At 38.6% G+C, this 15,531-nt stretch overlaps 1 protein-coding gene across 2 annotated transcripts; it reads right to left on the bottom strand.

Moving 5' to 3' along the window:
• Window positions 1-4,766: 4,766 nt before the first annotated feature.
• Window positions 4,767-15,307, bottom strand: LOC127539457 (neurofilament medium polypeptide-like). Of its 2 annotated transcripts, none has more exons than XM_051963680.1 (7): window positions 15,197-15,307; window positions 14,537-14,712; window positions 11,945-12,070; window positions 9,018-9,217; window positions 7,748-7,776; window positions 6,053-7,640; window positions 4,767-4,940 (listed from the first exon to the last, which is right to left on the bottom strand). In XM_051963680.1, the coding sequence occupies exons 2-6, from the start codon at window positions 14,621-14,623 to the stop codon at window positions 6,166-6,168; spliced, it is 1,917 nt and encodes a 638-aa protein (XP_051819640.1). In that variant the 5' UTR covers window positions 14,624-14,712; window positions 15,197-15,307; the 3' UTR covers window positions 4,767-4,940; window positions 6,053-6,165. The 2 variants fall into 2 exon arrangements, with proteins under 2 accessions (XP_051819640.1, XP_051819641.1); XM_051963681.1 differs by having other exon boundaries at window positions 14,537-14,658.
• Between the last annotated feature and the right edge of the window lie 224 nt (window positions 15,308-15,531).

Below are 15,531 nucleotides of genomic sequence, written 5' to 3'. Positions count from 1 at the left end.
AGTACATTGGGTAAGGAAAATAGAATGAAATCACAAATCTTTCAATGATTAAACACTTTGGTCTTTTTGTATGTGTAAATCTAGCTGTTTGTTCTCTGCATTTTGGTGGTAAGATCTGTGATCAAGGATCAGAAGCTCTTGTACTTCTAAATCCTCTCAAGAGTCCACTATACAGAGTCTCCCATGGACTTGTTCTCTTATTCTCCCCTTCCAGTACAGATATCTAACAGAAGTTGAGAAAGCTTTATTTAACAACCAGCTCTTTAATGTCCTAATTCTACCCCTTTGTTTTGTTCTGTGTTCTGTTTGTATAACTGCTTTCTCATATCAGACTGGGAAGCTTCTTGTGGACAAAGTCTAGATCTCCCCATTTCAGATGTTCCCTTCTTCCTCTTCCTGACCCACTCCTCATCCCTCCCTCTCACCCACCCCCTTCACCAATCACTGTATACCAAGCAGGGTAACTTTCCAAAGACATCCTCTCACCTAGTCCAAGACAGGTATACTTAATGAGGGTCTTGATCTCTGTCCCCACCCTTTCCATCTGGAAGTCTGTCTTCCTGTAGAGCAAGATCTGACTATTGTGATGAAAGGGATCCTGTCTGGATGAGGGAAGGGGGAGAGAGAAAAAAAAGCCTCTTTGTGTCTCCAACCCATCCACTGGACCAAAGCCGACACCCTCAGACAGAAGGAGTTCCAACACCATTCCAAGGCCTCCTGGCTGAGAAAGATGTGCCTTGTCCCAGCCTATACTGTATAAGGACACTGCCTTCAGGGTGGCCAGAAATCCACAGAATCTTGGGGCTCTGTCACTTTCTTTTCACTAATCTCAGAGCAGCTGTATTCCAAACAACCATGGTCTGGCCCATCAGGTCTGGCAGAGGAGACAGGAGCGGTAATCTGAAAGGAGACCCAAGAGACTGAAGCAGGGCACTCAGGCATCCCCTTTTATTTCTTCAGAGAAGCTTGGCAAAGAGCATTTAAAGCAATCCAGGGACATGCACTTTGTAAGAACTTGTCTCCCCTTGCCCACCCTCCTACATAAACAACCCCTATCAGAGGAAAGGCAAGAAGGGGCTTGCCATTAGTCATGAGTGCCAAGAAATCACCTGGCCACTTTCCTAATTCAGTAAACATTAATCACCTACTATGTGCAAGATACTCTTAAGAGGGACTGGGAGCATCCAAAATGCTGAGCAAATATCCTGGCCTTAAGAAGCCACTGCTCTCCTTGGTATGTGTTCAGGTGTGGAGGAGGTTTGCTGGGAAAAACTATTAAGACAAAGTAGAATGTGATGGCAGCAGAGCAGAGATCTCTATGGTAGGCACTGGAAATACTGGAGGGAAAGAACATTTGCAGCTGGCTGAGGTGGGGATCAGAGAAGGGTCCATGTAGGAGGAGGGCATCTGAACTAGGCTTTGAATTAGAACACTGAAAAGAGAAGGATGTGTGTCCCAGCCACTGGGGCTATCTCAAATAGGATTAGTGCTAGTCCAAGTTGATGGTGATTGTTAAAAGTTATTTCTATGTTACTTTAAGGGTTACACAGTATAATAATATTGATTGTATGATAACATTTATATGGTGTTTACTATGTAACAAGCACTTTATGAGTATCATTTGATACAACTACCTTGAGAGGTGGATAGGAGGGAGTAGGAAACTGAGGTTAAGTGACTTATATAAAGCCACACAATTATTAAGTTGTCTGAGCCCTAATCTAAAATTGGGTCTTCCTTACTCCAGGTCATCCTCCATGGTGCCACTTAGCTACCCCTGTACTTATTACACCCACTGTTCTGATGAGAAGACTGAAGTTTAGAGAAAAAGGTCCCCAGAAATTAAAAGGCAGAATCCAGACACTAATCCAGGTCTTGTCTCCAAATCCATTGATTATTCGATCATTCCTCAATATTCCTTGTCACTTTCTAACAGGTTTTCTCACTGAAAGTCTTTCCTTAGTTTTACAATTTCTTTTTCTATCTATTTATTGCTGATGCATCCAGTAGAGCTGTATTGCAGTCATTTTTAGTCAAACTAGAGAATTGGATATTAAGTCCCTACTGTATACAGGGTGGGTAATGGGTACTGAGATTAATACAAAAGTTTCGATAACACAGAGCCCTACTAGAGTAAACCTTTCAAAATGAGAAGCCACTTAAATTAGTTCTCTTCTCCGGGCACCACCTTTCTCAACCTTCCCAGTTTCCTTCCTCAGGGCTCCTTTTTCTACCTCTTGTATCCTTAGCTTTGTCTGGACTCCTTCCAAGTTTCCAGACCCTCCCTCTCTGGATCTCCAAAGATTCCCACCTCCAGGACTTGGTCCTTAGCCAAACTGTAGCCTGTCTGTTCTTGCCCAGAGACCCTCATCAAAGTTAGAACTCGAAAAAGCATCAGTGGAAAGATCCATCAATGCTTCAGCCTGCACGTTCATTCCTTGAGGATAAATCCATCTTGTGAGTCATTTGCTGGCATCTGTTTTCACAAGTACTTTTTCAAGGGAACAATTGTGCCTCATACTGAAGGAATCTAAGAGCAGCTGAGCCACAAAGTAGTAGCTCTTTCTGTGATGGGAGCAGTGGTATCTCTGGGTGGAGGAACAAAATGGTACACTATAAAACCCACTGACTTCTACACACCATTCTTCTCCTCAATCTGGTCTATGTAGCTGTGATCAAATTAAACACTTTGGACACTACATGTCATCTATATAAAAAGAAAATTGTACTATATTCCTCACGGAACTGTTTATATATCAATCTGAGTTATGATTAAGATCTTACAAAGCCTCTTTTTGCTTTGTCCAAGGAACTGTGTAGAAAGAATTGTAAAAGTTTATATTCAATGCTTTTTGGGGTTCTACAATCTTTGAGATATTAATCAAGCATTATTTGTATTACAAAACATATTTCATCTGATCTTCACAAAAACTGACAGCAGGGAAAGCATAATTGTTTTCTTTGATAAAAAAACCAAGTGATTTATCTAAGGTTTCAACTTACCTCTGCCAGTCATGATTGGGGCTACAGGGGACTCCATTGCAGCTTGAAAACTTATCACTGCAAGGTGCCACAAAGTGGAAGCTGGAGACTTTGTCACTTCCCCAGTTTCCACTAGGCATGATACCCACCATCTACTGGATACTAGCCCCTGTGCATCTCTTTCTGGAGTATCCCAAAGGTCCATTCTATAACCTTTGGATCCACTGTCATGGTTTCCCAAGGTGCTTTGGACTTTGGTCTCTCCTAAATGTCATGTTCCCCATTTATAAAGGAAATTGTCTCCTTTATTTGTATCACTTCCACAATTGGTAAATGCTTTTCCATTCCATTCACAGGTCTCCAGTAAAATAAGATTCCCTGACTTCAAATCTAGTGCTCTCCCCAATATACCATTCTAGTTCCCAGACTAGTTCTTGGAATCCTAGGATTAAGAACTGAAAGGGATCCCTGAAGGTATCTATAACCCAATACATTCATCTTACATAGGGGGAAACTGCCACAAAGGAAGTTAAGTAAACTTCCCATGACTACACAGCTGTTGAGTAGATAGGATTCATGTAGCAAGTGGTCAGTCAGTAGATGGTCAGAACTAATATTAGCAACTCTACCCACCAGGAATAAGAGGAAACGTTACACTATAATAGAGAATGGGAAAACATGGACAGAACCCAGAAAGCAGAGAGATCCCAGTGTCCAGGCTAAGCTTCTTTCAAGACTTAGCTCATGTGCCTCTTGTATAAAGGTTTTCCTATTTGCTGTTTGTTCTGCAAATGTTCATTTTACTTATTTGTGTACCCATTGTTTTCCAGTGGATTGTGAGATCCTCAAGAATAAGGCTGCATTGCTTTTCTCCATCTCTAGCACCTAGCACAGTGTCCATGATATAGAAGTGACATAAAAGCTTGTTGAATTAGGGGGAGCACCAAGGTATTATATAATTACTAAAAAGTTTTAATCAATTGATCAGTCAATATTTATTTATTCAATATCTTCCCTGTTTCAGGTACCACAATAAGTTGCTGACCATACAAAGACAAAGGATTCCAGCTCTCAAGGAACATACATTCTTGTGGAAGGTGGGGGGAGACAGATGACATGGAAAAGACTCTTCTCCCCAACTGCATTAAAGCCCAGGATTCTTGGTTTCTCTCTCACCTTCTCTTTTTTGAGAAATGTCTGCTCATAGCTCCGTGTCCACTCACCAATCTAGTATCCAAGCATTCCTCCTCCCTGTACCCAGTGCCCCCTCATACCAACTCAGTAAGCAGTAAACTGCTTTCTCACCCCTAGTCAGCACAATTCATTCCCCATGATAAACCACCACAAATTATTTTCTTCAAGGGAGACTTCTGGGGCTGGGCTAAGACGTGACTCCATTGTGTGCAAAGAGAACTCCATGGTCCTCCTGGCTTCTGAGAGCATGCCATCCATGCTTGAGTTTTTCTCAAACCTGCCTCAACTTGCATCTGCCCATCCCTCCCCACCTCCCCCATCCTTTTACCTTTACAGCTATTCATATAGCTGTAAAGTTCAGAAGAGAAACAAGAACCCAAACTTTTATGAATTTCCAAGGAATCAAATTTCCATGATCAATAGTCCCATGGTCTTGTCCATGGATTTCCCATGATTGCAAAGAGACTATGCCCCCTTCCTTTATAATTGGCTTTCAGGATCAGTGGCAGTACAATCAATTTGGGAGGAGTGAGGGGAGCTAGTGCCATGCGGTGGGATGTCTCTGATATCCCAGAGCCAAAAGGGGAGGGTTTGTTAATCATTAAAAGTTTTTATTTATTTGGTGATCAATCCTTTGGTTTTTCTTTCCTTTTTAAATTATCCGTGACTTTTCTTCTTTAATTGGCACCTGTGGTGAACAACTCTGCCCCAGTATAGACAAGCCTTTTTACTCTTGGGGGAGGGGACAGTGAAAGAATGTGGAGCTGAGGGAAAGAAAAAGAGAAATATCTCCTTAAAAGATACTTCTTTTTAGCTTCACAGCTAGTGTTTTTTGATATTGCCATAGCCAAATGAGGTAGTGTTTTGAAAAATGAATTACACAAAGAAACTCTAGAGGAACTGGTTATATCCAGCTTAGAAAAAAGGTTGAGAAGGGAATGAACAACAAATAGTCTTCAAATAAGGGGAAGGATAAAGATTGGGAGAGAAGAGGTGTAAAGGAGAAAAGAGAAGGAAGAGAGACAAAGATAGAAAGCATGAATATGTATGTGTATGTATATATGTGTGTGGGTGGGTGTGAGTGTGTGTAGGGATGGTGAAAGACAGAGGGAAAGAGTGTGTGTGTGTGTGTGTGTGTGTGTGTGTATAGAAGGTGATAAAAAACAGAGAAGGTGTAGGGATGGTGAAAGACAGAGGGAAAGAAAGAGTGTGTGTGTGTCTGTGTAGGAGATGCAGACAGAGGGAGAAAATGTGAGTGTGTGTATGTAAGGGTGCTGAAAGAGACAGAAGAAGAGAGAAAGAGTATGAATCTGTGTGTATGTATGTGTGTATGTGTATGTTGAAGGACAAAGACTGAGACACACATACACACACACACACACAGACAGAGAGACAAGAGACAGAGAGAGAGAGAGAGAGAGAGAGAGAGAGAGAGAGAGAGAGAGAGAGAGAGAGAGACCGAGAGAAAATACGTATTGTGTAAAAGGTGATAAAGGACAGAGAGAAATACACAGAGACAGAGGCAGACAAATAAAGTGTGAATGTGAGTGTGTATGTGTGTAAGGGTGGTGAAAGACAGGGAGAGAAAGATTGTGAATCTCTGTGTATATAGAAGGTAATGAAGGAGAAGAGACAGAATAATTTTGTTTCTACTCTTAAAGGGGAAAAATGAGTCTTCACTACAAATGGAAGGGCTGGGACTAGCTAGGAAGCTGAATATCTTAGTAACAAGGGTTCTAAGGTCAGGGCATTAAGGCTTCTTCTCTGAGGAAAGTTAAGGAGAGCCAACACTTGGGGAATGGTGAGGGCCATGTCATCCTCTGTGGCAGCAGGACAAGAGATAAAGTGATTTGGGGAATATAGAGGAGATTCTTACCTGGCTTCAGCTGAAATGACCAAAAATCTGTCAAAAGGAAAGGGTCTGATGAAAGTCACAAAGAATGACTTTGTAACAGAGACAGGCGAGGGATTTTTGCTTTGTGTCCTCTCTTATTTTGAATGAGTCTTTTGTACACTTGGGCCCATGGCACTATTCTTGTTAGTCTTGGTTGTAGTGTTCTCTTCCAAGGAGCTGCTGCTGCTGCGTTTGGCCTCCGAGTCGTTGCCACTGACTGCTTCCGAGAGGCTCCCGCCAGATTTGCTCTCCGAGGAGCTGTCCTGACTTCTGGCTCCTGGGGGGCTTTTACAGTCTTTGGCTCCAGAGGGCTTTTTGTTCGTTTTGCCTCCCAAGGAGCCCCCATTAACTCTGGCCCTTGAAGGCCTCTCCCTGCGTTTGGATGCTGAGGAAAATTCATTTCTTTTAACTCCTGAAACTCTCTCTCTCTGCTTGACTCCTGAAATCCGCTCACTTTGTCTGCCTCCCAAGGAATACCCATTCTCTCTGGTTCTAGACACATTCTCTCTGTATTTGGTTCTTACAGGGCTTCCACTAGCTTTGACAGTTAGAGGATTCCCAGTTTTTGTAATACCCGAGGGGCTCTCATTTTGTTTGGTTCCTGAGACACTCCCATTTTGTTTGGTTTCTGGGGGACTCCCATTGTGTTTAACCCCTAAAGGGCTCCCACCAGCCTTAACTTTCCCACATTTGACTCCTGGAGGACTCTTGCTGGATTTGACTGAGCTGTCCTTACTATTCTTGACCCCCAAGTCACTTCTACTACTTTTGGCTTCCAAGGGGCTCTCATTAATTTTGGTTTTTGAAGGGATCCCATTGCTTTTGACTAGGGGGCTGTCACTTAGTTTAACTTCAGAGAGATTCTCATTGATTTTGATTCCAGAGGGGCTCCTCCTGATTTTGGTTCCCAAAGAGTTCTCACTGTATCCGCTTCCTGGGCAGCCGCTCTTATTTTTGAGGCCTGAATCATTTTTGCTCATTTTGGCACTTGGAGAGATCTTGTTACTTTTGAATCTCCAGGTGTTCCCATTGCATTTTATGGAGCTACCCTTAATGTTTTTAATTCCTGGAAGACTCTGAGAGCATTTGATTTCTGGGGAATCCTTACTGCTTTTAATTCCTAAATTATTCCCCATAATTCTCATTTCCGAGGGACTCTGGTTCTCACTGGCTCTAAGATCTTCTAAGTCATGATCGCTGATTTTGATTTCAGAAGAATTTTCACTAACTTCACTTTCTGATTCATTCTCACTAGAGTCACTACATTTTGAAGAGCTATCACTGGTTCTGCTCCCGGAGTCATTTCTACTTGTTTCAGTTCTCCCAAAGGCGCTATCAACACTATACTCTGACTGCTCTAGTGAAGTAGATACACTCTCCTCCTCCTGGCTTTTCTCTGTCCCTCCTGCCTCAAAGTCACTCGTGTATGTTTCTGATCCAGCCAAATCTTTAACGGAATCTTCACTTTTAGAACTAGCAATGATATCATCTTTGGTTTCAGGAGAGTTCTCGGGTTCATCAACAGCCATCGCCTCTAATGCTGCTAAGGCCTCAGCATAGGGATTTGCATCTGGAAAGGAAGCACATGTGGAAAATGAGCAGTAATCCAGGGGGGATTCTCCTCTTTCCCCCCATTCCCCTTCATGTCCCAAGGTGTGGAGCAGACACAATACTTACAGATGTTGATTGGGGCAAAGTTGAGCATCCTAGTGGGAAAACCAGAGGGAGAATTAGTTTTGTCATTCCCATAAAAGGAGCCCCTGATCTAAGAAAAAAATCAGGATGCAGATACTTAATGGAAATGGAGAAGTAATTCCAAAGAAAATTGGGCAATGAGCCTAATGGACATTTTTCTAAAATCAAAAACTGTTAAGAGTTGGAAGAGACCTTTGACTTCATCCTTAATCTTTTTCATGTCATTGTCTCCTTTGGTGACAATGTGAAATCTTCTCAGAATAATGTTTTCAAATACATGAAATAAAATACATAGAATTATGAAACAAATCAATTATGTTGAAATATAGCTATCAAAAATATATTTTTAAAATTTCCTGGACCTTATGTAACGGACTCTCAATCTAACCCAATCCTTTCACTTACCAATTGAGGAAACTAATGTTCAGGCAAATGTCATTTGACTTGCTGAAAAGTTACCCTTTAAATACAAGGGTGAGTTTTGGAACTGGGGTCTCTTGCTTTCTATTCTAATGATGCAGTTAGCTTTCAAGATTTGATTCACAGCATTAGCTATATGATACTGGAAGAGAGACTGTCAACTCTTTAGGTCTCATTGTTTTAATCTAGAAATAAAGGGGGGTAGAATAGATAATCTTTAAGTTCTCTCTTGGTTCTGAGAGTACAGAAATTTAATAATGCCATATGACACTGGAAGAGATTGTCAACTCTTTAGGCCTCATTGTTTTAATCTATAAATAAAGGGGTTGGAATAGATGATCTTTAGATTCTCTCTTGGTTCTGAGAGTACAGAAATTTAATAATGCTACATGGCACTGGGAGAGACTGTCAACTCTTTAGGCCTCAGTGTTTTAATCTAGAAATAAAGGGGGTGGAATAGATGATCTTTAGATTCTCTCTTGGTTTTGAGAGTACAGAAATTTAATAATGCTACATTGCACTGGGAGAGACTGTCAACTCTTTAGGCCTCAGTGTTTTAATCTATAAATAAAGTGGAATAGATAATCTTTAGGTTCTCTATTGAGTCAAAGTACAGAAATCTAATAATGGATTGATTTATCAGTATAATAAAAAATGGAGTGGAGAAAGAAACTCAAGATAGTTTTTCTCCAAGTCAAGGGAAATGAATGGTTATATGTATGCTGCCTTATTTTTCTTTATTTTATTTTGCTTTTAAGGACTGCTCTCTGATTTCCTTTAAGAACTTTTGAGAATCAAATGAGTAAGTAGGGTAAAACATTGGGGTCCCCACCTGTTCTGCTCATTTTCTCTTTTCTTCTCATAGGTGGTCTTTTGATTTGCACTCAACTGGAATCTCCTCAGGTGCCGGAAAGCATCTTCTTTAGCCTTCTCCAAATCATTTTCCAGCTCAGATAGTTTGCTCCAAGTGACATTGAGGGATATCCTCTCAAGTCGTTTGGTGGTATTAATGGAGTCCTGGAGCTCCCAACACTAGAGAGAGAAATTGTAGGGGATTGAGAGGGAGGGAAATCTTCCAGAAGCCAATGTGCCATAGGCTTAGGAATCACATTCAATTAAGTTATCAGCTTTCTCCTTCTCCCTCCTCTATACATTAATTTTTTAAATTTATTTTTTCTTTATAGAATAAAATAAGCACTTCTATAATATAATTTAGTAAAAATAAATAGAAAAAATTGCATATGAAACTGCAAATCTCTTATGTACAATTTGCTATTCTTTTTAATTATATAATAAAATTATCATGTAAATTTCTGTTTTTCTTTTTCTTATTCCTTTCCTCCTTAGAGATGACTATTGTTAGATACACACATACATATATATGCAAAATTTAGACTAATTTTTAGAATTAGAAATTAGAATAATGTATAGAATATACATACTTCAATTTATCAGTTTTTTCCTCTGGATACACATAGCATCTTTTTTTCATATGTCTTTTATTGCGAATTTGGGTATTTATAATAGTCAAAAGGACTCAATCCTCAAAGACATTCTTAAAATAATACTGTTATTTTGGTTCTTCTCATTTCAGTCTTCATTATTTCATGCAAGTTTTTCTATGTTTTTTTAAGATCATTCTTATAGCACAGTCATATTCCATCACAACTATGTGCCACAACTTTTTGGCCATTCCCTAATTTTTCTTGAGTTAAACCCATAGCTATCATGGCTGATCATGTTTCCTTTAAAGTCTTGTCTCTTTTCCTGGGGCCCAGTTAGCTTTAATAGAGGCCTATCTCTCTCCTTGATTCCTAGAGCTCCTGCCACTAGTCTTTTGTCTTTTCCAGCTTCTGCCTCTAACTCCCTCCAAATGAGCTTCTAGTGAGCTTGTGTGTCTGGCCCTGAAAGCTCCTTGTTTATATGTTCTACACTGAGTACACACCAATCATTATATCACTAGGAAACCATTATTTGTTGTAGGATTATATCAATGCTAAACTAGATTTAACCATTGTCTCCTCAATTCCACTTACTTAGCACCTTGTAAGAATCCTAACAAAACTTGTTATCTTAACCCTCTCTCTTCTGAACTTTTCTGTTATTTTTGAGAGTAGAACCAACCTCCCAGTTACTGAGGCAAAACTGAGGTGTCATCCTTAACTAATTCTCTCTCAACCCCTCCATATCTGATTTGTTGCAAAGTTCCACTAATTCTATCTTTGCAACATCTCTTGTATACACCTTCTTCTCTCCTTTGACACTGCCACCATCCTTAATAGTTCCTTTTCACCTCATGCCCCAGTGATAGTCTGAAATAGCTTGCCAAATGATGCCAAGGTTCAGAAAGTTAAAGAGATTGACTTAAAAAGACAATGGGCCTCTTCAACAATGAGATGAACCAAATCAGTTCCAATAGAGCAGTAATGAACTGAACCAGCTACACCCAGCGAAAGCACTCTGGGAGATGACTATGAACCACTACATAGAATTCCCATTCCCTCTATTTTTGTCCACCTGCATTTTTTATTTCCTTCACAGGTTAATTGTACACTATTTCAAAGTCCGATTCTTTTTATACAGCAAAATAAATGTTTGGACATGTATACATATATTGTATTTAACTTTAATATATTTAATATGTTGGTCAACCTGCCATCTGGGGGAGGGGGTGGAGGAAAGTAGGGAAAAATTGGAACAAAAGGATTTGCAACTGTCAATACTGAAAAATTATCCATGCATATATCTTGTAAATAAAAAGCTGTAATTAAAAAAAAAGACTAAAAAAAAAAAGAAGAAAAAGACAATGGGCACTTCTCAAGGGCTGTTGAATGAAAATAAAAGATCTATGACAGCTATCAACTGCATGGGTCAAGTGAGGATTGAGGATGAGAGAGATGTTTGAATAGAATAATGAAACAGCCAATAGATAGGGAGAGATTGAAAATAATTGAAAGAATGAAGATGAAAGAAAGGATAATTTACCAGAGAAGATGGGGTAGAGTGAAATTATTCATGCGAGTAAAGTGTTATTTTGGCAAAGATTTGGCAATCTTTTTCCACTCCAGTTCATCCTCATTCAATTTTAATTGACATCCCCACTCAATTTTGATTGATCTTTGTAATTCCCACTAATCACTATCCTGAAATACATCCTCATCCCCCTCCAAAAGAGGAAGCATCCCTAACACAAGATAGAGATAAGACTTCTCTCCTGAAGTTGAAAACTGTTCCTCTAAAACTTTCACTCTTTTCTCCCAGTTCTAGATACGTCAATTATTAAATGTAAAAACTAAAAAGGACTTTAGAGATGATATAATCTAACATCTTCATTTTGTAGATGTTACTTCCAGAACAGTAGCCCAGGGAAATTGAAATGATTTACTCAAAATTACATTTTTAGTAAGGAGAACTAGAAGTGATTGTATCTCAGTGGAATGAATGAGACCTGAATTTGGAGTCAGAGAACCTTGATAACAACTTTATTTCTGCTGATATTTCCCCTGAGGAAGTCATTTCATCATAATCATCATCTTCATCATCATCATCATCATCATCATCTCCATTTATATAACTCCTACTATGTACCAAACAATGTACTAAACACTTTTAGAGTTATTGTTTCACTTATTCCTCACAAGAACCTTTAGTGTTGTGGTGCTATTATTATTCTCATTTTACAATTGAGGAAAACAGAGGCAGACAATCTTGCATGTATTAAGTGTTTACTGAAGAAATAAGTGAGCAACAGCTACTTACCCGGGATTTTACCAACTCAATATCATTCCACTGCTTCCTAATCACTTGGTTGAGTTTAGAGATCTTCTCTTTGGTTCTGTTTGCATGTTCCAAACCTTCTCTGGCTGACATTTGTAGTGCCAATAACTAAGTGGAAACAATGGGATGGAAGGGTCATTTGCATGAAACTATAATGGGAGCATCTTCTTCTGACTAAGTGAGTGAATGCCTAGGAGAGTCCTTACCCTTGGGCAGAACTTTGGGAAAAAGATTGCCTAGAGATACCACTAAGCCAGAAGATGAAGAAAGCTCCTTCACTGGCTACCATTACCCCTCTCTTTTCTAAACCAATAATAAAAGCAGCTGTTATAATAAATAACACATAGTGTACTTTAAAACTGACATTGCACATTTTGTATTAGCTTGAGTCTTAGCTGTCAAATGATTTAGCTAATACCAACTATTACGTTGGTATTTTACAGATGAAGAAACAGATGCTTGTAGAGAGACTCAGTGATTTACCCACATTTATAGATCTCATACAAAAACTTTCCAACATACAAATAAACCAGTGGCATGGACCCATCCTACATCAGGACATTTTTGTATTGGAAAGGTCAGAGTTGTTTTCTAGATGGAATCTAAAGTCTGGAGAGCTGAGAAAGAAAATCTGCTCAAGCCGATCTCTTTGACTTTGGGTCTGATTTTCTTTCCTGGTTGTTGAATTCCATATGAGCTTTCATATATACTCTAGGACTGGAGGAATCCAGTAGAATACATGCTCATAAGCAGGATAATACACTATGACCAAGTAGGATTTATACCAGGAATGCAGGAATGATTCAATATCAGAAAAACTATTACCATAATAGAAATCAATAACAAAAGCATCAGAAATCATAAAATAATCTCAATCGATGCAGAAAAGGCTTTTGACAAAATACAGCATCCATCCGCATTAAAAACACTAGAAAGCATATGGATAAAGGGATCTTTCCTTAAAATAATATCTATAAAATACTATATGTATATATTATATATAATACTATAAAGTAGTATCTCTCTAAAACCAACAGCAAGCATTGTTTGTAATGGAGAGAAGCTGAACACATTCCCAATAAAAGCAAACGTGAAACAAAGATACACATTATCAGTACTATTATTCAACATTGTGCTAGAAATGTTGGCTTTAGTAATAAGAAAAGGAAAAGAAATTAAAAGAATTAGAATAGGCAATGATGAAATAAAACTATCACTCTTTGCAGATGATATGATATACTTAAAGAATCTTAGAAAATCATTCAAAAACCTACTCAATTCATAGTTTTATCAAAGTTTCAGGATATAAAATAAACCCACACAAATCATCAGAATTTCTATATATTACTGACAAAGCCCATTATCAAGCAATAGGAAGAGAAATTTTATTTAAAATAACTGAAGACAAAATAAAATATATGGGAGTCCTACCTGCCAAGACAAACCCAAGAACTATAAGATCACAATTACAAAACACTTACCACACAAAGTCAGATCTAAACAACTGGAAAAAAAATATCAATTATTCATGAGTAGACCAAACTAATATAAGAATACAAGCTCACTGAAGGCAGGAAATGTTTTCCACTTCTATATTGGTAGCACTTTATAGAATATTTTGCACTTGGCAAATTGTTAATATTTACTTAATTGCTAGGCATTCTAGGTACTGAGTCTGTCTCATGGACCTAGACCCCTCTAATTTTTTTTCTATCTTCCCTTATTCCTCCTTTCTATCTCCTCTCTTTGCTCCTTACTCTTCCATAAAGCAAAGAACATGAAGATATATAAAAGACTAGAATCCCAAAGAAACCTACAGAAAGGAACTAGGGAATGTCTACTTCTCTTATAGTTATAAATAAGTCTGTCTTCCAGTAGGTAATGCTTGGCTCAACTTTGCCCCATTTATGCCATACTCTTTTCTCTCTCAACTCTATGACTTTCCTCATTATAATTTCTAAATCTGGAATCCCCTTCCTCTCCCTCTTTCTACCTATTTTTTCAAACCTAACCTTTTCTATGAAATTTCTACTGATATCCCCAGGCAAGAAACAACCTGCTTCTTTGGACCCCACCTAGTACCTTACTTTATTGCCCTATAATTCACTTACTATGTAATATTGTACATGGCTATATAATTCTCTTTGTTGGTGCTTCCTCACTTAGAAGAGGTTGAACAATAGGACCTGTGAGTTTCCTTCAAATAGCTGAGATTTAGGGATTCTACACTGTAAAGAAGAGGAAATTCTAGCCTCCCATTTGGACCCTCTCTGAATACAATAGATACTAAATACATGCTTATTTATTGTATTATATTATGTTATGTTACATCATCTTATATTATATATTATATAAACAATTGTATTTTTTTTTTTTGGTTTACAACCCAAATGTGATTTCTTGTCTGAGCAAAGCCATATCCACTGCCCAATTTCTACTAATCTCTCCACCTGACCTCTTTTAAATTTTGGATACACAACTCCAGGACTCATTTTCCTGAAGGTAGCTTAGATCAGTGGGAGTAAGCCCAAAGAACACCTCCATCTTTGATAGCAGCAGTGAGCTCTGAGTCACCTGGGCATCAGCGCCTAATAGAATCTTGGTCTGTGTTGTCTGTATGTTGTCCTCATTCTGAGTTTCTCCCTCAGGTGTCATTCCCATCTTTCTAAGTTTATGTTGCTTCTTGGGACTTGTTGCTGTCCATAAACAAGACAATTTTGTTGTTAGAAACTTGGGCCCATAGGCCTTATCTGTAAAATGGAGACAATAACAACACTAAATTTACAAAGGGGTTGTGAAAATCAAATGACACACATAAAGCACTTTGCAAACCTTAGTCTTGAGAGTAATTATCATTATTGTTATAATTCTTTTCAAAGCACTTGGAATACATTATTATCGCATTTGATCTTTGGCAAACCTCAAAGCCTTATAGAAGTGTTATTATTATTATTATTATTATTATTATTATGCTTTTCAAAGCACTTTGCATACATTACTTTCATTCAACCCTTATGACAATTTTTTGTGATAGGCATTTCTGGAACTATTTATACTCACTTTACAGATGAATAAACCAAAGTGATTTATTCTAAGTCCCATATGTCAAGACAGTGGCAGAGTTGAGGCTCTCCGCTCCTGATTATCTATCTGGTGGCTTTCTCCACCACACCCTATGTTCTTCCCAGACTACTATTAAAAGACAACATCAAAACAAAACAAAAAATCCTTTACCTGGGCCTTGCTGAGAGACTTTCAGGAAAAGTCATGTAGGTATATAATGAGGGCATGAATAAGCTATAGAGTGTCCCACCTCCTCTGAGTATTAACTATTCTGAGATCCTACTTCCCTGTGCTGCCATAGAAACTAGCTCACTACCTCATAGAGGGCCCTCAGCATCTTGATTTCATTGGTCAGAATGTCCATATCTAAGTCCAGTCATCATACTCCCTGAGGGATAGGACCTGAAATGCCCATTGTATTTTCTCCTTTAGTGAGAAAAACTTTAGTAAGAAAAACTTACTTTTTCCCATAAAGCAACTTCTACAGCCAGTTCATAGTGAATAAT

This window comes from Antechinus flavipes, chromosome 5 (assembly GCF_016432865.1).
Source record: "Antechinus flavipes isolate AdamAnt ecotype Samford, QLD, Australia chromosome 5, AdamAnt_v2, whole genome shotgun sequence".
NCBI classification, from domain to species: Eukaryota; Metazoa; Chordata; class Mammalia; order Dasyuromorphia; family Dasyuridae; genus Antechinus; species Antechinus flavipes.
This window is presented reverse-complemented; position numbering and strand designations above follow the sequence as displayed.